Source organism: Amblyomma mixtum, chromosome 2 (genome assembly GCF_055824585.1).
Source record: "Amblyomma mixtum isolate Tamu chromosome 2, ASM5582458v1, whole genome shotgun sequence".
In the NCBI taxonomy this organism is placed as follows: domain Eukaryota; kingdom Metazoa; phylum Arthropoda; class Arachnida; order Ixodida; family Ixodidae; genus Amblyomma; species Amblyomma mixtum.
In genome coordinates, this window is record NC_143013.1 from 251130170 (window position 1) to 251153481 (window position 23312).

General features: G+C 44.5%; 2 protein-coding genes across 2 annotated transcripts; one reads left to right on the top strand and one right to left on the bottom strand.

Moving 5' to 3' along the window:
• LOC149363510 (WD repeat-containing protein WRAP73-like) lies at positions 1-7237 on the top strand. The gene is made up of 13 exons (XM_089573506.1): positions 1-182; positions 264-359; positions 459-515; positions 612-728; positions 1345-1521; positions 2399-2488; positions 2592-2726; positions 2821-2898; positions 3011-3077; positions 3165-3299; positions 6069-6152; positions 6284-6391; positions 7029-7237. Exons 1-13 carry the CDS (start codon positions 114-116, stop codon positions 7130-7132), a joined length of 1317 nt encoding a protein of 438 aa, XP_089429632.1. The 5' UTR covers positions 1-113; the 3' UTR covers positions 7133-7237.
• cpb (F-actin-capping protein subunit beta) lies at positions 7208-23239 on the bottom strand. The gene is made up of 7 exons (XM_089573507.1): positions 23089-23239; positions 22310-22399; positions 20672-20793; positions 17510-17765; positions 15822-15938; positions 11610-11675; positions 7208-8889 (listed from the first exon to the last, which is right to left on the bottom strand). Exons 1-7 carry the CDS (start codon positions 23197-23199, stop codon positions 8713-8715), a joined length of 939 nt encoding a protein of 312 aa, XP_089429633.1. The 5' UTR covers positions 23200-23239; the 3' UTR covers positions 7208-8712.
• Between the last annotated feature and the right edge of the window lie 73 nt (positions 23240-23312).

Below are 23312 nucleotides of genomic sequence, written 5' to 3' on the forward strand. Positions count from 1 at the left end.
GCGTTGCAAATATTCCCGTCTAGCGCGAACGCGCGAACCCCTGTGTTTTTAACTTGTTCACTGCGGGAATGGTTGCTAAGGTGCCATTACCTGCTTCCAGAAAGCGCTGAACGATGAGCTTTTCCCGGGCCGTGCAAGAATATGCAGCGCTGAGCGCATTCTCGCCGAACGGAAAACACTTGGTTAGAAATTGCAGCTTTTCTGCAGCGGTCACTGAGCCATTTCATGTCGTGAGCTGGCGTGAATTCCTTCTCTGTTTACAGGCGGTCCCATTCGCCACAAAAGTCACCATATACAACGCCACTTCCTTCCAGGAGATCACTACGATTTCTAATGTGGACAATGTCGAACTCATCGAGGTTAATGCTTCCTATCGTCAGCTTACTATTTGTTTATATCGGAGCGACGTGCAGTACATTGTGCAGATAATTGCATAAATTCTTCTTGCGTTTCAACAGTGGTCACCTGATTCTAAATTACTCCTGTGCTTATCGCTGAAGCGCAAGTTGGTTCAGGTAAGTAACTGCATTAGACTTACAGCGCAGATTTGTTTTCGCTTTCAATGAGACTTGTTCAGCGTAATGCGCTACTGCTAATTTTTTGCCGTTTAGGTGTGGTCACCCGAAGACTCAACTTGGAAATGCAGAATATCAGAAGGATCGCTGGGGCTGATTAGCGCGTGCTGGAGCCCAGACAGTAGACATATCTTAACAACTGCCGATTTTCAGGTGAGCGTGTTGATCTTCTTGAATCGGACCCATAGTGAATGAGGTACCTGATACCCTTTGCAAAATCATGCATCGAGAGAGAGCTTATTTATGTATGCGGCGCGACCAGGTGACGTTGTTCTTAATAGCGGTTTTGTTTTGCTTTGGTTAAAGCACTTCGAATAAATATAATCTGGGACCTGAGGCTGAGTTGTGGAATGCTCTCAGTCTGAAGACAGTGTCCAAACAGCCTCAAAGCCGTCTTTCTATTGGTCGGCCATGACCACGGTCAGGGCCAGTCCTCGTCTCTTGTAGCACGCATTATCTTGCTGCAAGCATTGTGTTTCAGTTCGGCAGCTTCAAACTGTTTCCTGTGGAGCCTTTATGGGCGGTGTTACAACCATGCCCAATGGTTAACACTACTTCCATTTTACAGTTCGTAATGTTGCAGCATAACTGTAATAGTATAAAGGCTATAAGGACTTGTTGTTCATCTAGTTGGTACATGCTTACGAAGAGGATACAGGTGTGAAAAAGAATGCGCACTCAGTACAGAGTATGCAGGATTACCTCGAGTGTGTGCTCTCTTTTGCATTCGAGTGCTTTCCCGTGTTTGGTTCCGGGCTCCCCTTTTCAGATCAGGACAACGGTGTGGTCTCTCACTGAAAAGTCTGTGCTTTACCTGAAGCAGCCCAAGTTACTTCTGTCACAGAAGTCGTTCAGTCAGTCTGGAGAATACTTGGCAGTCGTGGAACGAAGAGATGCTAAAGACTCGGTTAGCATTGTCAACTGCAATACATGGACCCTTGAACAGGTATAATTTAAAGGGCTTTTTACCTTTAGAAGTGTTGTGTTTCAAATTCTTCTGAGGTGATGATTTAGGGCATTATGTGCAGCTGTTGGCTACAGCTGGAATATATTTCAGCAGTACTTTGTTTGGTGTCAAATCTTATAGCCAAGTAAGCCAAGCAGTGTGATGAAGAAACTTATCACAAATAAATTACTATACTGCATGTTGGAGCGCAAGCTGTTTATCCAAAATAGACGCTGAATGCAGAGAAGCAGGGAAGGTGTTTATTGCAGCTTACAATAAACTCTTAAGAGATATCCCATGCAGAATAAAGAGCAAATGAAGTGAAAATGAGATGTGGGGGTTTTAACAGACAAAAAAAGAACTAGATCGAATATGTCCTGTAAGCGCAATAAACTTAGTCTTAAAAAGGCGAAACTTACATTATTCATTGTCTTAACCCTTCAAATGAGAATGTGACATAATTAAAGCAGCCACCTTTTGAAATGGACTGCCATACGTTAACTGAGAGACAGTTTGATGAATTCCTGGTGTTTGTTTAACATTCAGTGTCTTCACAAAAATAGAAACGTGTGCTAAGAACAACCATGACCTTTTAGGGCTGTGTCACATCTTGAGATTTTTCAGTTGGTTTTTGAGAATGAACTACACTGCAAAACTTGCATTACTTAACTTATGGAAAACCTGCTTTGCTTTAGCAATATTTCAATGCATGTGTATAAATATCTCTTGTGCGGTCTTTTTTTTTTTCAAAGCATGCACGTCTGCAGTGGAACTCGACATATTTTCGTTGCCCTTTGCTACTGGTACAATGTTGCATTTGCATACAAGGCAATATTAATAATTTTATTATGTGCAAAGACTGAGTCAGTTTCAACAGAACTTTCCAGTTGCAACCCAAGACCTGGCTGGCCTTTGCTGGGCTCCAAATGCCGAGATATTTTGTATATGGGAATCACCAAGAACAGGAGTGAGTCCAAGAGCCATCATTACTGGGCTTCCTGAGCTGTGCATATGTACTCGTTCCTTCTAACCTTCCTTTTCTTTTTTCTTTTTTTTTTTTCAAATTGCAGTTTCAGCTGTTTGTGTACCAGACTGGTGGCGTCCAGCTTGCATCATATGGCCTTAATGAAGAAATTATTGGCATTAAATCTATGTCGTGGTCACACTGTGGGCAGCTGGTGTTGCTTGAGAGCTTTGATGACAAGGTAATTTGGACCATAGGTTTATAGCGGGCCTGAAGAAAAAAATGAATAGATTCGAACTTTTCTTTTTCATCATTCATTTCCTTTATTCTTGCAGCTGATGATGTTGGAAACTGTTGCATGGGGCAGACTGTTTGACTTCGTGCTGCCTGAAGACCTAACAGATGAAAGTGTGGCAAGTACATTTATAAACCAGAAGCAGCATGCTGTTTGAAGCCTTTTGTTGCACAGTAATTAATCAGCGTATTTCATTGTACTATAATGGGCATCTTTTTCAATTTTTGTAGATTATCTACAAGGAAGTTAAGACAAAACAAGTGATAAAGAAAAAACCAAAAGCCATTGAAAGCCACTGTGAGTGCACGAAATGAATTCTGTCTCTCCTTTGAGTTTCATCAAGTTTATCACATCCGCATTTTGTTGACTTCTGGTTGCTCTCAGACGAAGTTGTGTCGACACGACCTGTGAGCCTCAGGGACGTGGCAAATACCAATGTTGCCGACAGTGCAGACATGCTGTCTTGTCCTACAGCTGTGAAGCTCAGTGCAACTCAAAGCTACGTGGCACGAATTTCAGGTTAGTAGCCATCTGGACACACTATAATGTTGTCACCTAATGCTTTGATTGTGTGAAGTATTGCTGCGGTGCACTTGGCTAGCGATCTGAGCTCGTCAGAGGGCCTCATCCATTTTGTGGTGTTGTATTCTTATAGAGTGCTTTCTTCAGGTTTTGAAATGCAAATTTAGTTGAATCTCCATCACCAAAGCAAGCTTCACTACAGTGCTCGAAATCTTTCTGTCTCTGGGGCAGACAAACTTTGACTAAAGAAGGTGTTTAACAGCTGCGTATGATGGGCAGTGCTTTGCCGATTTTCATGACCTAGAAGGGGCACCTTAGTTGATCCAGTGTGGTGTTACGAAGGACTTCTTCCGGGGTGAACCTGTGTGGAATCACACTTGTTCTTTTTAAATTTCATGTTAAACTCGCACTTGTTTGTCGGTGGAAGCAACCTCGTGTGAGTCGGTCTCTTTTCTCGACGGTGTAGAGTAATAAATGAGAAACAACGAAGAAATTGCTATCCGACATCTGAAAACAGCCGCATGAAGGTGGAGTGGTAGATGCTAAAAGCACGCTTTGGAGAGAATTTAAATCAGTGACATAAACAACTAAATATTTTGCGCTGTGGGTGCATGACAAAACCAGAAGATCATACAAGCAAGACCCAGCAATTTTCATTTTGCCACTCTGCTTCGCACAAAACAAGCTACAAAAGTTTCGTAGTCACTGTTGCTTGGGTTTTACCTGATAAAGCTATGCCTTTTTACGTTTGCTCATGGTCACACATTTTATTAAACATGTGCTACATTAAGTGTGTACAGATTTGTGACCGTATGTGCTGGTGGAAAGCAACGGCAGTGAGGTTGCCTTTTTCACATGCTGTCTTGGAGCAATTATCCGCATACCTTGTGCCCCCTGCTAGTTTGTATGCAGTAAATGGAAGGCATGTAATGAGTGTAAAGCAGCTACATTACTATATTGTTTTTGTTCATTTCTATATTCGATTGTCATCCGCCTGTCTGTCTGAATGGTTGCAGCGAGTGCATGCCACAATTCAAATGCAAAAATAATCAGAATGGTATCGAATTTGAATGATATCATTATATCATCCCCCCTTCCTTCGTGAATAAGAAACGTAGCTGTAACAAGGTCTGCAGTTGTGCAAACAATTGTTCGCGAAACTCTTCTCTCTTGAAATATGCCTGTTAGTCATGTGTGCTCAGCAGTGTTGTTTCAACATATAGCACCTCATATTTATAATGCCCCTTTAGTTCAGGCAAATCACCTTTTTAGAAATATAGGCTGGGTGCTTGGGAAGTGTTCTGTCATGGTACTACGAATGTTTCACTGCAGCATGGAAGCCTCATTTTCACATGCTCCCTGTATCACTGGCACCAGAAAAATTATGCAATGGCACCTAGCAGCTCTTGTCTCATTAGCTTGCAGGTATCCAAGTAACAACACACTCAGGAGATAATTATTTTTGCAGCAGAACTCTGACTCCATCTGAACCACTCAGGCAAAGGAACAAACGATGCAGTTTTGCACGCCAATCCTTCTTTAAATGGCTCACGGCACCGTCACAGTGTGGCATTGATTTCTTGAAAATCGCCAATAAAGTAGAACCTTAATGTGTTTCAACCAGAGGATGCAGGTACAGTGGTGAGCAGCCTTGTCTAGAGCGCTTGAGCAGTGCGCACTTGGTGACAAAAACTGAAATTAGAGAGCAGCCCCTCATTACAGGGCAAAGTTTTCGTGCCTGCTTTGTTTACGAGGCTATCTGGCGCTACTTCCGTGCAAGCGTTGCAGCTGGACCCTAGAGGCTGCCACAAAATCTGGATTTGTTTGCAAGGAAGTGCACCGCCCGAGCGCTCTAGACAAGGCTGCTCACCACTGTACTAGTGCTCTAACCTTAGTACAGTGATGACATTGGATACAATCGGTCTAAATCTTTCTGCATGCCGGAAGGTGGTGCGAGGTATTGAGTGTGAATGTATTTGTATAATGCCAGATGCTAAGCATCCAACTGCAAATATGCCATGCTTACACCTGCTCTTACTGATAAGGTAGTCCAGTGTTTATTTCTCCTATTACATGTTACTATATACTGCACCTTTTTATTTGCCTTGCTGGCACCTTCTTCCATGATTCTTCACCACCCTCTGGCTCGAAATTCAGTACTAATACATAGGTATTTCTCTCTCTGCTCAGGTCATTGACAAGAACCGGAAGGAACTGCTGTAAATTGAAATGGGGTGGTTAAATTATTCTTGCCCATCACCTTGAACACAATCTCATAGAAACATTGACATGCTTACAGCAGTGATGGGCAACAGAACGTTGCACTTTAGAGTGCAGAGCGCAAATGTGACAAATTACATTGATCGAAAAGCAAGCTTCACAGTTAATGTTCTGTTGCGAGTTTGCTGGGGTACGGTTTCATCCATCTCGGTATAGTTGTTGACACTGTGTAGAAAGGGCCGTCGTATTGCAGCTTGTAACTTGAAGCGTTTTCATGTTCTACCAGCGCCAAAGTTTGTGGGACACTGGATCCACGAAAAGTGCCTATCATTGCACATCCTAAACAAGCATCCCCTAATTGATGGGCATACTGTACAAGCGACATGTACCTACATACGTACATTAGGACTATTCAATTCTATTCTTATAGCTAAGGGTACAAGATAGTTGACATTTTTTTATTGATTTGGGTCCCCCACAAACTTCTGCGTCAACATTACCTTGGTGAGGTGCTTTCATTGACAGCATCGCTATTTGTCTGTGCAGCAACATTTCCAAGCATCGTTTTCATATTGGACATCAAACGACTTACCCTTGCTGCCATCTTAGTCCATCTGACGCCCGTAACCTGTGAGTGTTTTTAATCAACACAGTGTGGTTGTTGTTCAGTGTAGTGTAGCTTCAGGCACGGCTGCTTCTGCCGCTGCTTCTTTAGCTTTTCGCTTACATTCACAGAGAAGCTGGCATTCAAATTTTTGCAGGTATTGCTTGGGACCACCAGTCTGACAAGCTTGCCATTTGCACCAATGCAAAGCATCTTTGCATCTGGTCACCATCAAATGCGGTCACTCTGGAAGTGCCACGCAAAGGTATGATCTATACGAGACAGAAATGTGCGAGAACCGGTTCACTAGCATAGAAGCTTTTTTTCTTGCAAGAAAAACTGTCAGATTGTTCAGGACAGACTGAGACAGAGTGGAGTGATAGCCAACTTTCATATTATGGAATTCGGAAAAGTATCCCATTTAGTGCACCCTTTTGCACTGCTACCTCCTTATATAATTTGCATTGTTAAAAATATCCAGGCAGGGACAATACTTGGGCTTTCCATCAATACTAAGTACTCTATTCATATTATTCCTGGCAATTCGGTGACATTTGAATGCACTCAAATGGTCAAGTAAAAAATATTCAAGCGAGCCACACGAGTGCAAAGAGTGTTCAACTAGATTATCTGAACTTCCTCTTTGTGGCATCTTCATTAAATGGAGAACTACAATGCAAATGTAGCATACTACTCTATTTGCTTGCGTAATGAACACTCACATAATCAATACGATAAAGTTTTCGAAACTTTAAATGGCCATAATGCATCTCCTGTACTAGCACTAATTTGTGAGTAATTGCAGTAAAGATTGGTTTTGCTTGACACATTGTTTTCCAGATGACATTCTTGCAGCAAAGCTATACACTTCCTGTAGTAACCATCTGTTTTCTATTTGACAGGCCCTTTTCCCATCAAGTCGTGCCACTGGAACCCGAGAAGAAAAAGCCTTGTGGTGCACAGCCAAGACATGGCTGTGCTTTGCAGCCTCAGCCACCAGGACTAAAAAGTGCCAAGGAAGCGAAGTGCACGCACTGCAACAAGCAGCCTGCACCTACAAAAAACGAAACCACACACCTCCTTTTATATGAATATAAGCCTTTTATTGTAACATCTGTGATTTTTTTTTTTCTCTTAATATGCACCTTTCCGCTCCTTTAATGTACACCTCCCATTCTTTTCGCTTCGCAAGCAGAACAGGAAGACGACCACTTATACACCAGCCACCAGGAAAAAAAAAAGTGTTAGGCTCAACAAGTAGTCCATCATTAACAAAACGCAGAGCAATGTGTGTGCCTCGTGGAGAGTGCGAGTGGCGTCAAAAGAAGAAACGGGCCCACGCCCATTGCTGCAGCAAGCGCCGTGCGCTAGCGAGTGATCAGCTTCAACGCATTCTTATTTTAACCTTTCGAACAGTTTATACCGCGAGCTGGAACGCGGCAGAAAGAATAGCTAACACAGCAGTGACTGCATAGGTCAGCGACAATAAATTAAGCAAACAATCAAAAAGTCGTCCGAAGAACATATGTTACATATATGTCTATGACCAAGGCAGGGAATCAGCAGGATCAATTATGATGTGGGTGCGGACCAAAATTTAACGCAACTACAAACATGACCCCTGTAACCAAAGGTCTGGGCTGTAGTGATGTCTACTTAAGCATTTGCACATTTATAGCACTTGTAGGAATTGTAAGCCTTCAAATGCAGTGCAGCACAACAATAAAAATACATTGGCGAGGGTTCAATGCTAGCTCGCCAAGTGTGCGGCAAACAAACACACAAACTGAAGTGGTGGTGTTTTGACAACAGGGTAAGTTTTGCAAACACCGGCCTACAACTGTTTTTTTTTTTCTTTTCCTCTGGGAAAAAGGCAGATATAAATCGTAGAAAAAAATTACAAAGAGCAGAGAGCCCCTTTTGGACCATACAAGCCAGAAAAGTGCTTTCCCATTGGTCAAGACCGTCTCGTGAAACATAGCGCAGGCATAATAAGCTCCATTGCGGCAGATTAACAAAGACAGCATCAAAACGAAAACTGCATAACATTCAATAAATGACACTTTTACACAGCAGACCACACTCGCTGTGGAACTCTTGGGTGGTAAATAAGCAAGCTGTAGACAAGAAAAGCGAGAGAAAGAAAAAAAAGTGTAGACTTTATAAGTTTGCTTTGCTCGTCTGGCCATCTCTCTGAACGCTGTTCGCGCCCCCGTGCAGAAAGGCAGAGCGCCCGCCCACTGTGACGCCCCGCTTCGCCTCTCGCATGCCCCGCTTCGCCTCTCGCACGCCACCATTTCCCTTTCTCCCGAGCACGCCAGAGTCCTTTTGCACACACTTTCCCCCGGTTTGATGCATGTAATTCATGGGTGCAGGTGAAACATTGTCTGCGTGTGTCGACTGCCACCTTGAGGTGCGGAACTGTTGGGGAGGGCGCGCCCTTCATAACTGCAGTCGTGTCGGCGACGTCGGTCGAGGGTGAAGGGGCGGCACGATGTCGCCCTCCCGACTCTGACGGCAGCCGTGGCAACGGAGGCGGCCACCCGCAAATCTGGCTGCTGCTGTCGTCGTCGCTGCCGGCAGTCATTAGCTGTCCTGCTTGGCCTGCTGACGGTTTCGTAGTGCCTGCGCCAGGTCGTTCCTGAGGGCCTCCTGCTGCTTGCGGTCCTGCAGCGGCTGCAGGGAGCGCAGGCCGTTGACGATGTCCTTCGTCTTGCCAAAGTAGATCTCGTTCAGCGTCGTTCTGATCTTGTTCTCCATGTCCTGCCAAGAGGACAAACATGAAGTTGCTTTATGCAAACACACGGACAATTCAACGCCGGGCTAAGACACCACTTCATGCAACGTGTGTGCACTTACTTTTTAGTACACACTGCACGCCTCAATTATAATAAAAGGAGTTCTGCACAGCATGACACCAAATGGAAAAGAGCAGACAGAGGAGAGCCTGCTTGTAGTGGCTACGATCACAGCTGCCCGCCGGTAGGGACAGATCAAAGGGCACCTTTTGGCATGTTCCCCCATCACTCTACCCGGCTGTCACTGCCCTTAGAAATGGCTGCAGTCCTTGCTTCAAGTCAGTGCCATGTTCACACAGTTCCCACTTTGAGTTATTGAACAATTCGCTCTTGCTGTACCATAAGTATGCCGTCCCCGTTAGCACGGCTGATAGAGCAACTGCTCCAGTGAAGCGGTGCTACCGGGTTCGAACCCCTGACCAGGATGAATTTCTCTTCAATTACGAAGCTTGTGAGAAAGCTGTATAGCTTTCCCTTGTAGCCGTATGGCTGCACTTGGGTGGCTGCCATTGAGTAATTACTCCCTTAATACAAATCTACTCCACCTTGGGGAATTCCCCTCGACCATGGGGGTGATCTGTGTATACTAATGCCTAACGCACTACCATTTGAAAGATGAAAACATGCAAGCAAAAATTTGGTGTCTATATACCATATAAACGCGTATAAGGGCTGCACCCGTGTATGGGCCGCACCCCGTTTTCCCCAAGGAAATGCTAAAAAAAAAATAAATCCATGTAAGGGCCGCACCCCAACTTTCCATGACCCAGGCAGGAATAGCCTTCTAAATGGCCTCCGCGATCAGCTCCGGCTGCGAGCAACGGTGCGCTTGATCGCGGAGGCCACGTACGCACTCGGGAGCTTCCAAGTGTCGTCCATGGAAGGCGCCCACGGCCGAGGTCATCATCATCATCGTTAACGTTTTTTCCGCCGCAACCTCCCGCTATCCACATCGCCATCAGTATCGCCTGCTCCGGCCTTTTGTGGCGCGTTCACCGTAGTCGTCGTAGTAGTTGTGGTGGTTGTGGCTTTCGCGGGCAGCTGCCACTGAGCGTTGCAGTTTTAGCACGATGGGCAAGCACCTTAGTAGCTACATGGCGTGCGAGTTTCCAACTGGAAAAAGAGCTGCTTTGCTATGTGATGGAAGTGCAGAACAACGGCTATGCATTGACAGTGGACATGCTGCGCAGCTTCTTTTGGGATGAGCGTGCACCAGAGAACAGCACCAGCTCAAAGTTGAAATACTCTGCGAGTGATGATTGAACGTAGGATAAATGTCGCTCATTCCCTGATTGGTGCGTCTTTACTTAAAAAAAAAAAAATATTCGCACATCGCGTGTATGGGCCACACCCCGAAAATTGGCCCTCGAATCTGAAAAAAAAAAAAAGTGCGGCCCTTACAAATGTTTACATGGTACTCCTTTAAGTTTGCGTTACATATTGCACGAGAATTTTGGTGCAACGCACATGGTAAAGTCTTAAAAGCTTTAGCCTTCAACTTGCTAGCACTCACGCCTTTGAATTCAGCTTCTTGCCTTGTACTGTTTACTAGTAGAATTTTATACTGCTGGGGAGCACCTGTCTCTTTCTTGGTCCCTTTGGCCTTATGCATTTTATTTCATTAATGACCACTTACACCATTTGTTTTTTCAACTGCAGTGCAGTGTGCACTGCAAAGTAGAGCAAATAGAAGGCCTGCATTTTTACAATGCACGATTAGTACACTCTTGAAACTTCCACTTATTTTGAAAATTTTCCCCTTACAAGACTTCAGGTTAACGGGGGTTTACTGCAGATCTAACAGTGACCATGGCTGGTTTCCCTGTTCAAACCATTCAAATGATTTCGGCACTGATTAGTTCGTCGGTGCTCCAAGACAAAGAATAAGTTCAAGAATAAAATGAAGCACTAATGAATGCACAAACAGCTTAATCAGTACAAGTACAGCACTGAAGGCGTGTATAAGTGTGCAGTATCCAAATTTTGCTGTTTCCAACACTTTAAAACTGGTTCTCTAAAGACACCTTAAGGTGCTTTCTTTTTTCTTGCTTGTTTTATAGGGTTTAGTGTCCCAAAGTGACTGAGGCTCTGAGGGACGCTGCAGTGGAGGGCTCCAGATAATTTCGACCACCTGGGGTTCTTATAACGTGCACTGACATCGCACAGTGCACGAGCCTCTAGCATTTCGCCTCCATAGAAAGCAACCGCTGTGGCCAGGATTGAACCCACGTCTTTCAGGTCAGCAGCGAAGCACCTTACCCAATGAGCCACTAAGGCAGCTACCTGAAGGTGCACTCTCTTCGCTGTTGCCAGCGTTTTGCAGAGTTTTGGCACAGAAAATTTTGTACTTTGCACAACCCAATCTCAAACAGATATTGCAGCACTTACACCTACCTGAATGCACAGTGAGCAATTAACTAGGCTATAAGCTTGTGGCCATTTTTATTCTGCAAAAAGTAATGAAGTGCCTGTTATTATAATGTAAGCAAATTTTGGGTTTACAAATATTTTTACGGTAATACACATAAAGTAAACTTTCTTCAGCTGCAGTGACTTATGAGAGGCAACAACACGTAAGCAAGTAAGCACACTTGTGCAAATGCTATGGGCACTGACTGTACCAGGAGCATCTCCCCTTATTTAATTAAAAACGACACCTTTCGTATAGGCACGAAGTGAACATACCTCAACCATTTTGCCAATGTTGGCAATATGAGGAACTGCTTCGCTGACAGCACTGTCTTGCTCCATCTGCAGGGAATGAATCGAAAAAACACGCAAGATGTACAGTTGCCAGCAGAAGCTTACGCTCAGTTGTGTGGTATTGACACTACAGTAGAATCTCGATAAACGGAAATCGGTTAAACGGAACTACCGCTTAAACGGAACAAACGCCTCGCGATTGGTTGGTTTTGTATTAAGCCAATGTAAAAAAAATCTCGTTAATCGGAACTCAAATTTTGCGACCACCGCGTTAACGGAACCGAAAAACTCGAAACCGCAACTAGTTGGACAAGCGCAGTGCCATCGCGGTACGCATCAATGCTCCCCTCGTTCTCCTCCCCGTGTCACCTCTCCGGTTTCCGCCTCCGGCAGTTTCCGGTTTGCTCGTACACTGCCCTCCGCATCGCTCTCGCGCGTTCACGGCGGTTGTGTTCAGTTAGGCCTAAGCCCTAGAGCTTTTGTTCGGTCCGATGGCAGCGCAAAAACGACCGCACAATGCACTTGCGTTGGAAAGGAAGATGGAGATCATCAACGACTTCAAGAGTGGTCGCTTCACGAAAACGGCGCTAGCGACGAAGTACGCCGTCCCCAAAAGCAGCCTAACAAGAATTCTTCAGGACAAGGACAAGCTGCGGGAGGCGTTCGAGACGTCACGCTTTGGTCCTCAAAGAAAACGACTGCGAGCGGCTGACCACGAAGACTTGGAGAAATGCCTGGTGCTTTGGCTGCGCAGAGCCCGCAGTGAAAACATCCCAATCAGCGGGCCACTAATTCATGCAAAAGCGGAAGAATTTGTTCTTCACCTCGGCATCGAGGGTTTCTCGTGCAGCGAGGGGTGGCTGACCCGGTTTAAAGAGCGCAATGGACTGGTGTTTCGTGCTGTTTCAGGGGAAGCTGCAGCTGCTGACGCGACGGCATGCGGAGACTGGCGAGAAAGACGGCTGCCCGAGATTCTGGAGGAATACGATCCAGAGAACATCTACAATGTAGATGAGACTGCTCTCTTTTACAAGTTGCTCCCCTCAAAATCGCTATCATTTAGAGGAGAGAAATGCGCCGGAGGGAAACTGAGCAAGGACAGGCTGACCGTCCTTATCGGTGCCAACATGACGGGCAGCGATAAGTTGAAGCCGCTAGTGATCGGCAAATCGAAGCATCCTCGTTGCTTCAAAAACGTCGCAACCTTGCCCGTTTCATACCAGGCCAATGGCAAGGCGTGGATGACGCAAGCCATTTTTAGTGAGTGGATTTATCGCGAGGATGCGCGCTTCTCTCGCAACAAGCGGAAAGTTTTGTTCCTGGTGGATAACTGCCCTGGACACGGAACTGTGCCAGGTTTGAAGTCCATACAGCTGGAATTCCTGCCAGCGAACACCACAGCACTGCTGCAGCCTATGGATCAGGGTGTGATTCAAGCGCTCAAGTCGCGCTTCCGCAAAACTCTTCTTAGGAGGATGCTGTTATGCATGGACCAGGGGAAGGAGTACAAGGTAGATGTACTGCGTGCCGTTTACCTCCTGGATGATGCTTGGCGGCAGGTTAGTGCAACCACCATTGCCAGCTGCTTCAGGCATGCGGGGTTTGCCGCAACCACGGAAAAACCCAGCACACAGAGTGAGCCTGATGATGTTCACGACGCAGCCGAGGAAGATTTGCTACTAGAGAATTGTGCTGCGATGGGCATTCAACTTGATGAATATGTCCAGATCGACAGCGATGTGGCAACATGCCCAGAAAATACCGTGCACAGCATTATAGCTGATGTCTGCCCCCCTGATGAAAGTGAAGACGAGGAGGAAGAGCTTGAAAACGAGACCGCTGACTCTGATCCTGTGGTGACACCTGCGCAGGCGGAATCGGCAGTCCAAATGCTGAAGAGTTTCTTCCAACGAGAAGAAGGTTCGGAAGTGTTTCTGCACAGCCTGTCAAGTATGGGTGATGCCATTAACAAAAAACGGCTGCGAGAGCTCAAACAAGCAAACATAAAATCCTTTTTCACTAGCCAATAAGTGGTAATTCCCACTCTTTTGACATTTTTTTTTTAATTTCAGTACTATTACTACTGGAAAAAAAAATTCACTGCTTATTTTTCTCTAATAAAGTTTGTTCTCATAGTGTACCGTTCTCCTTATTACCTAGATTTCGCAAATTGAGATCCGCTGAGACTGCCAACTGCGCGCGCGCGCGCGCCAGCCGCGTAGGGATCACGCGGAAGCGGATTGCGCAATGCTGAACCTATTCTCTCTTCAAACGAAACTCCTGATAAACGGAACATATTTTCCCGGTCCCTTGAGGTTCCGTTTAACGAGAGTCCACTGTAGTGGGTGAAGCACGCACATTCCTTCATGCTTGCCGTCATTTCAGGCAATTTGCTTGTACAATGGCACTGCAATACATCTTTTTCCACACACACCTGTATCCCATCAGCGTCTGCCATCTGACATCATATGCAAGATGTCCACACATATATGTTCATGATCAGCATATGGACAAAAGTCAGTACTGTTCAGTACATTGTCAACCAAGATCACCTTTCAATTACTATACGCCCCTAATGAGGAATTTTTTGGTAATACGGAAGCATCATGTAACACAAGTCAAGGCAAGCATGTCCAGCACCTGGTCAAGCAAAATAGTGGACTTCTGCACCTGACACACTTACTGTTGACTTAAGACTCAATTTAAGACTCAATAGCTGCAAAATTTGATGTGTTTTACAACCCAGCCACTCATTTGCCGATGCGTTTATTGTGTTACGTTGCAATACACTGCTGGCCTGTGGGCCAGAGACCCGGAAACTGTTTGTGCTGTGTCGCGTTCCGACCCATACTTGGCGTCGCAGAGTGCCGGCCTCGTCACGGACGCTGGTCTCATGTTCGGTGTTCGAAAACGCAAACGCAAAAGCCGAGCGACGCGAATGCGTGGACACGGCGTTCGAGAGCGCGACCGTCAGCGCAGAGGGACGCTTCCTCCCGAGAACGCCCAGCTAGGTCACGTGGGCACGGCGTTCGAGGGAGCAGCAGGAACGCACGGAAGCCAACAAGGAGAGTCTTCCTCCAGCAGCAGAAGAGCGCAGCTGCTCGGGGAGCCAGTCTGCACCTTCCAAGGGCCTGGGGCCCTCTTTTCTTTTGGGTCACATTTTCTTAATAAAGACCCAATTCCCAGCCTTCACCGAGTCCACAGCCCGTACCTCGCAACAATTGCCACTCCCAAAGCACTGGCATCAGTGCTATACAGATGGGCACCGGTAAGCGCACTTGGGTTGAGTGAAGCGAGTTCACCGAACTCACCTCCAGACAAGTGCATTCTGCAGCATGTGTCGTTAAAGTCTGCCATGTAACAATGCATGAATGATGCTAAAGACAAGTGCAACTTGTTCAAAGCGACACTAAATCTGCCCACAACCCCCAGCAGACGAGCCAGGCCTGTCATAAACCGACTGTCAATTCTGGCAACCTATGTTCAGTAAGGTAAGCAAGGCTTGTCCAAAGCATGTTTTTGGTTTGCCAACAGATTCCAGCAGGGTTACTAGATGACCATTTTGGTATCATTTAAAAAAAAAGGCATCCATTATGGGGTTATTGTGCAAAAACAAGCACAAAAGCTGAAACAACAGTGCACCAGTAGCAATTTCTTTTTTTTTTAATCAGAGACAATTGTTCAGCATCCTGAGCCGCTTTATAAGTGCTTCCTCAAGTTCTCCTTGCCTGGCTTCATGAGCCTGCTTTTTCCCTCGCATTGGCTTCCATTTTCTTGTGCTTCGAAATGATCAAGTTCACTGTCGATGCCTATCCGTTTTCTTTTTTTCTTTTACATTTATCATGCAGCTAGGAATCGGCAAAGTTATGAATGTCCTTACTGGGAAACCATGGTATCCAGGAGAGTGTGAAACGAAAACGTATTTTTACTGCCACATTTTTACTGCCCAGAATTCTGAGCATACAAACCGAACCGAGTGCACATCAACAAGGTTCTACTGTACACAGAGATCAAGCAGAGAAACATCACAGGGAAAAATCTCAGCTGGCTTGATTTCTAAAACGATTCTGAAAAAGCCGCTCCTTGACAAAGAGCGGATGGTGGCAGACTCAGAGCCAGAGACAGAGCACGAAAACAAAAAGAAGCCAACTTGAAACCATGGCCTCCAACGGCTATGCACTCGAAGAACCTCACCTGTCTCGTGAGGCTGCCCCCAAGGTTCATCGTTCCCGAGCCAGGCTTTTTTGTCTGCAGCCACAGCATGGCAGTTGAAGTCAACTTGTAGTGTGCATTCCGGCCACTCGATTTCTCCTGAAAGAAGCAGCATCGTAAACACGCGATGCTGACAACACAGAGAAGGGCACTGCACAAGTGGCTCGCTGCGAGAAACTTCCCAAGGGAAGTTTGCACGCTCTCCTTTTGAAAGAACAGTGAGGACTACTTCATCCAGTTTTTGTTCTTGGCAAAAACTGACCATCTGGTTCTTTGTGGCTTTGCTGATGTTTGTTTGAGAGCAAACGACTCACTTATTGCTGAAAAAATTTAACAGAAATATGAAACACTTTTACACTATCATTCGATTTGGACTACTGATGTCAATAAAGTAAGGGTCACCACTTGAAAGTGAATGGCAACATGGCCAAGCCTCAGAGATCTGCAACAACAAAACTAGTCTCAAAGTCACTGCAGACTGCTCGTGAAAAAAGCCAGCGGCGATATCTGCAGAGTTGAATCGCGATGTTACGAACACGGTTGATACGAATGCGCACAATTCCCCAGGTGAATTAGATTGCGTACAATGTGCAGAAATGCAGGTGTTCCGAACACTCTCCCATGCCACTGCAGATGATACGAACGCGCAAGCAGCGACTGCACCCTCGAACACAAGTACTGCCTGCCCATCAGCAACGTACTATCGCCAGCACATGGCCCATGTCGTCACCAAAGAAGCAAGTGAACGGTGAACACTGATGCACGGCCCGCGCATTTCTGACACCGTAACCACCAGTCGCAAGAGTACGAAGCCCGTTACCCTTAGCGGCATGGACCGCGACACTTTTATTTTGCAGTCTTATTTCATTAGTCCCACCACAGTATTAGCTGCATAGTGGGCACTGCAAGCAGCGAGCAGTGGTTCACAGCCCGCACATTGCTGAAGTCGTAAGTGAGTGGTGGCATAAGACCATGCGTCCCCGCAGACATGATCGCCAGTCGCTGAGATTAGTGAGCAGCTATGAGTGGCTGCTAATAAATCCCGTTAGGCCTAAACAGGTCTGCGTGAACGTTTCTCATGTTTCTATTCACAGAATTTGTCCGTTCTGTATGATACGAATATCTTTCACAACTCATATAAGATTTGTATCATCAAAATTCCACTACAGTTCATTTTTTGTCTTTTGTAGCTTTTAAAAGCTCTAGTTTCAGCAAAAATAGCTTATTTCTAACCTCCGAAACTAAGTGATGCAAGCTTGCAACACAAAACTATGACTTGATGCAAAAATAGGCGACATACAAAGTGCTGTTCCAGGCCTCACAATTTCAGTTCTATTCGCCCTACAATGGTTGACAATGTCCTTCCAGTCATGTCATAATTCAATATTACTGTGCCTTTTTGAAAGCCTGACTCGTCTTGTAAACTACAAGGATAACGATGATACTTCTCTGCTCAGACCGATTAAATAGTGAGAGAACAAGTGAGAAGATTTCAGAAGATAATGTACGTCAAATGAGCCGCATCTCAGAAGGTCTCACTCAGAAATGAAGAAAAAAAAAAAGATGGTGCAAAACAAACCACTGTCCTTACCTACTTTCACATTCCTGTATGTACATCTAAGTTGACGCCCTAAAATGAGCTTCAAGAAAGGAATGGTTGATGGGCTTACCTGCACTTCAACGACATGGATGGAGTCCCAGCTGCCCATGATCTTCTTGGAGCCGTCGCCGCCCTTCTTGATGAGCACCACGCCAGCAAAGCCGTGGTCCAGGTCCCAGAGGTAGACGGACGAGACCCCGCCCTCAAAGTACATCTCCCGATACTGGTCGAACGCCTGGTTGGCGTCCACTTCCAGCTTGCGCAGTCGCTCTGATGGAAGTGCGCCGTCCTCCAGGGGGGGTTCGTAGTTGTTGCTCCACGGGGACCTGCAACACAAAGGATAACCATTAACTCTATCGCTACCGTGCCATAGGCCATTGGTCATATACCACCAACGTTTTGAACCTGCTGCCAAAAATTCAAGTCTGCAATCCTGGGCAAGCTGCGCAGGCTAGTTTGCTTCTATAACATCAACTGTTTGGTTTCAGTTTTTTCCATTTTCTAATGCGAGGAGGTAATGCGCGAAAACTTACTTTGACCGGACGTAGTCTGCCGAATGGTGATTGTGGCATCCGTATCACCACGTGCTCCACAAATGCGAAAGGTCACACCGAGCAATTTCAGTCAGTTCTTATAGTCATTTTTTTTTCTTACAGTGATGTTAGACAATGATGTGGAATTGTCAGATATCAGTTCTGGTAGTAAGACCATATCAGAGGCCCGGGACATGGCACGTGCTCGCATGTTTCATTTTGCCATTCACGTTGTATTTTATGTAGTGTGCTTGATTTTTGAAATGATGAGAGTGGCTTTATTTGATGCGTTCAGTCCTTGCAACATGCTGCCTAGATATTTTACCAAATGCACAAGCAGATTTTTGATTATGATGATGTCAAAGAAGGCCACAATTCCTTTTCACTGCCAGAACCCATTCGCTACCAACCGGGAAAAAAGAATAAGAAAAATGAAGAAAAGGACGAACTGTAAACTCTGCAATACTCTGCAATAAGAAACAAATGAACTGAACTCGGAGCAAGTGTAACGTGCAGCACATTCCAGATTTACTACCAGTTCACGTCCTCATACGACAGCTTTCTCTAGTGGCACAGCAGTCGTATATTCCCTAACTTGAAAGGCCACAGAAAGTGCAGTCCATTATTATGCAGCTGAAAATCACAAGAAAGAATGGTAGCTAAGAACATGTGCAACATTTTGTATGTTTCAATTCCTTTGTAATAAAATTTTGGATCAGTGCAGCGGCTTATTTTTGTTTTGCTTGCATTCTTTTCTGTGTTACCAGCCCATTTAACCAATAAATTTCTGAAAAGTTTAGCACACACACAACTCTGGCCTTTTTCTCTTTCGTTCGGAAGTTCGTTTGATGCAATACAATGTGCAGTGCATTTGGCACTTCTTGAGGAAATAATTTTTACAGCAGGCTCCCATTAGGATAAGATGAACAGGTGAGACCACTTGGTTGGCTACCCCTAGGGCTAAATGTAATAATAAAAAAAAAACGCTCACGACGAACTGTTCTGCATGTCAGTGGTTAAGACTAACTTTTGCAGTGACCACGAACCACGGCGACCCCATGCAATGGCATTGAACTGAGATATCATGGGTATATCTGGCTACTGCCTCGTGCATATACCATATCTGGTGCTTGTCTGGTGCATTGCCTGCAACGGACGGAAAAGCATGTTGAGCACCTGCCTGTAGAGTTGGTAACATCTATGCTGCAGAGCGATGAAGCACTTGGAGCAGGATGAAAAGTAAAAACTAAAAAAAAAACACATCCAAACAGATGGCAGCTGCTGTCGGACACAGTGAAAAAAAAAAAGGTGAAGAAAAAAAACAGACAATGCTATTTTCAAGGCAGATCATGTGAGCTTGTTTCATACCCTCAGACTTCAGCTCACTCCATGCACAGTGCAATAAATGCTCTCTCTGCAATTATCCTCTCTCTCTGAAAGGCTATATTTTATTCACTGTTGACATGTAACATGTACAACATACCCAGCAAGCTGGCATATCTTTTTTAGAGGCACTTCTGTCAAGATGAACTTCTCATAAGACAAATTTTCTGGTCCCTTCATGTTCATCTAATGGGAGTGGACGGTAATACTATTTTCAAGCACAAAATCGGTCATTTTTCCCCGGTAGTGAAAGAGTTAACAGGCGACCATCAGATAAAAAAAGAAATCCAGGTCTGTCATCACAGATGATTCAGGAGAACCCCGTAGGTCAATGCCTTGGTCCTAATCAACATTAAGTGCACGCAGCAAACATTCAAGCAAACATTCAAGCATTCAAGCATTCAAACATTCAAGCAAGCAAACATTCTATCAAGCAGTCACTAAACCAAATAGACAAGTGTCAGATTATGTGAGCCAACAAACTATGCACCGTTGCGAATTTCTAGCTTCAATCACTAACAAGGATTTCCCCAACTGTGCAATGAGCATATTCTTGAAGAGTACTGCTTTCTATAGTCACCATGGCAAAAGGTATATTTCGCAAAAAAAAAAAAAGTTGAATCTCCAATCCTCTATTAAGGAAGTTTTTTATTTATATTTATTTTATTTACATAATACTGCAGACCTCATGTGGTCCAAGCAGGAAGGGCAGATAACAAGGCATGGTTACAAACGCCATAAAGTTAGTACATAAAGTTATGGATACAAACACTACTGGCAAAACACCTGCTATCCGTGACGGAGAAATCTATCTCTGCGCACAACAGGAAGCAAAAAAAGAAAGTTTCAAGAGTTATTTACAAGCCGCACATAGCTGCCAAATAAAGGAATCACAGCATGGCATGATAAAAGCAAAGCTTGTAAGAGTTTTTCTTTTGCGTTTTTTTGCCATTTCTCTACTGCAGATAATTTCTAATACCTTCAAGAATAAAAAAAATGGCCCATAATAATGGGACTGAACTGTACCAATGAACTTCTCCAAAGGCATGTTCCCATAAAAGAGGGCCATTAAAGTACTCACAGACACAGTCACCACAAAAGAACCATGTCAAACAAGCCAAGGTTTTGCACTTTCGCTACGCACTTGCTGTGGCATTTTCGTTTCAAGTTCCTATTTTTAGGATGAAAATGAAAAAATTAATTCAACTTGACAGCAGCATGTAACTTGGGCATCCTGGTGTTTTCTTTTACACAGAAGGGCTGCACTGAATCACGTATCTCGGTAAACCTTAATGCAGCAAAATTATTAATGTTACCTGTAAGAATCGCCATCTCTGTTGTAGTCGCAAAGCAGATAGTCCTTGCCACACTTTTTATCGGTGGCTATCTTCAGAGGTTGGTCGACTGACGACAGAAGCTCTTCACAAAGTCCAGGCACCTAAAAATGAAATGAACAACTTAGCAAGCATTGCAAACATTAAAAAAAAATTCATGCTAATAAAAACATTAAAAAGGCAGTATGAAACGAGCAGAAAAAGGAATGTTCATGCAAAAGCAGTTTCGAGCCAATGGAAGATAAAAGATACCACAGACAAAGCCCAAACATTTTATCTTAGTTGCCACTGAATAGGTAGATAGATCTCTTCACGATTATATATGCATAATTCATTTTTAACGAATCAGTCTTTCATGCTGCAGTGATTGAAAACACTTGTCAAGCACGACAATTTATGCGTGCCTGCCAGGACATCACTGGGACATTCCCCCCCTTTTTAGTAACTTTTTGCTCTTTTAAAACATTAATATAAAATAACCATCCATAAGCAATAGATTACTTGTCTCGTGCTCTAAGAACAAATTATGAAGACCAGCCACGTAACATACTGACAGAACACATCATTCAGAAAGTGTACGGTAGATACATAGTGAGTTGCTACAGTTACTTGACATCCATGTCATTAGATCTTAATAGAGCACTTTTCTGGGCAATCTAGACTGATTATATACGGGAATTTGTTGCACCTTTAATATGAAACATTAGATTAACCTGCAATGATAAAAGGAAAGCACTGCACCATATAAACACGCTTGGACTAATTAGCAGTTAGAGGGAGAGGAGAATAAGATAAATGCAAAGCCAACCGGGATGTGGGCAGTATGGCATATAAGCACATATCAAAATTATAGATAAACAGGGCAGATAGCCAAGTGGGATGTGGGTATTATGGCATATAAGCACATATAAAAATTATAGATAAACAGGGAAGATAGTGCACAATTTCCCACTGCAAGCACATATAAAAATTAGTTTAACAGGGAAGATAGTGCACAATTTCCCACTGCAGATAGTTTTCATCAGGGACATATACCCTGTACTGGCATACTTCAAGCACTTTTTCAGTTAGCTACGTCTGTTATCCAACAAAATCCTTTACAAGAATGAACAATTAAAAGAGCCTTATTCAAGCTCCCAATACAGGCGTGCCTTTCAAGCTTGTACAAATCTGTAACTGCGACTTGCAGAACAGTACACTGCTTATTTCAAACATCGCATATACTTAGCAAATTTCCAACTTAAGAAACCAGACAATGCTAAAGAATTCTAAAACAACCTTGGAGTTGACTGCTTCTGACAACAAATCCTAAAGAGCTATCGAGCAGCTCATTAAAATACAAGTTTTCTCCTTGTTCACACAGCACTTCTAATATCTTTACATGGCGCTTGATTGTAAGAAGCATGCTAAAAAGATTTTGACCGAGTTAAATGCGAACTCGCTGAGCTTCTTAAGGCCGAAAGAACACTACATACAAATTTCTGAAAGAGCGAATCGCGTCAATGAGCGTGGTAGTAACATGCATTTCTCGCATACCATGACGCTTTTGTATTACTACCGACACAACACTGAAACACACCAAACAATACAGTAGTTAAATGTGATCATTAATGAACCCACCAGGTCTATTAAATCGCTCAGGTTCTTCTCTATCTTCTGAGGCGGCAACCTCCTCATGAGGTCGAGGGCGGAGTCGAGCTGTTGATCTGTCTGTAAAGAGAGGCACCACACACACACAGGATGCTCACAAAAGTGCCAGAGTACGGACACAACTGCAAACATGCGCAACACGGATGGCTCGAAATAGCGCAACGGAAGCAGCGGAGCTAGACGTAGTAGAAAAATACAAAACGAATGCCATGTTTACATTGCAAATGAGATTGTGCCAAAGATTTACTACGCGCTGTGTGTTGCCTTCAAAGCACTCCGCTAGTCCAGCTGTGCTCCCGGCAACAAGTGTGGGCTATCCTTAAACGTTATCGACATTTCGTTCTCAGTAGCGTATATTTCTGCTGCCGTCAAATGCGACGATCGTTGAAATCCCTGGCACGGTCCGATATCGCTCGAAGACGTGAGTCGACATTTAAAAAAAAAACACTACACGAACCAGCGTCAGTTCAACGCGCAGGTTTGATGGCAGTTCTCCATGGCATTAAACACCTTCGCTATAAGATATTGATCTTTATGAATAAGGGAAAATTAGACGACAGTGCTCGCTGCTTTATTAAACATCACTTAAAAGTGTGCCGGCGGTGCTGACTTAGGCTTAATCCTGCCATCTCCTCCTAGTTTTATCGGCTTACATTAGCAACGACGGGACAAGCAAAGCAATTTCAACTGTCAATGGCAGGCTGAACAATTTCTTAAGCGCGGATCGCACGGGCGCCGAATAAACTTACCGTCATTGTGAACTTTGCGAGCAGAAAATAATTTGCCAACGCCCTCTGAAAGCAAACGGAAGTGGTAACACCGCAGCACTCGGATCGGCCCAAGGGCCAAGTCGGCCTCATAAACTACGGAAGTCAACAAGCGGGCAGATTAGCCAGAAATATTCAGGGCCCGTTCTCGTTTTCCGTTATCATTTGTGCAATATTACATAGATTTCACCTTACTAGCTCGCTCA

What these genes read in the sequence shown, in the direction of transcription:
- LOC149363510 (XM_089573506.1), top strand. Translation starts at nt 114, where the DNA reads ATGAGCTTTTCCCGGGCCGTGCAAGAATATGCAGCGCTGAGCGCATTC. An exon ending in GGGAATCACCAAGAACAGGA is followed by an intron (nt 2,489 to 2,591) that starts GTGAGTCCAAGA and finishes TTCAAATTGCAG; the next exon opens with TTTCAGCTGTTTGTGTACCA. An exon ending in CTACGTGGCACGAATTTCAG is followed by an intron (nt 3,300 to 6,068) that starts GTTAGTAGCCAT and finishes TTGTCTGTGCAG; the next exon opens with CAACATTTCCAAGCATCGTT.
- cpb (XM_089573507.1), bottom strand. Translation starts at nt 23,199, where the DNA reads ATGAGGCCGACTTGGCCCTTGGGCCGATCCGAGTGCTGCGGTGTTACC. An exon ending in TCCATGTCGTTGAAGTGCAG is followed by an intron (nt 15,939 to 17,509) that starts GTAAGCCCATCA and finishes TGCTTCTTTCAG; the next exon opens with GAGAAATCGAGTGGCCGGAA. An exon ending in GGGGCAGCCTCACGAGACAG is followed by an intron (nt 11,676 to 15,821) that starts GTGAGGTTCTTC and finishes CATTCCCTGCAG; the next exon opens with ATGGAGCAAGACAGTGCTGT.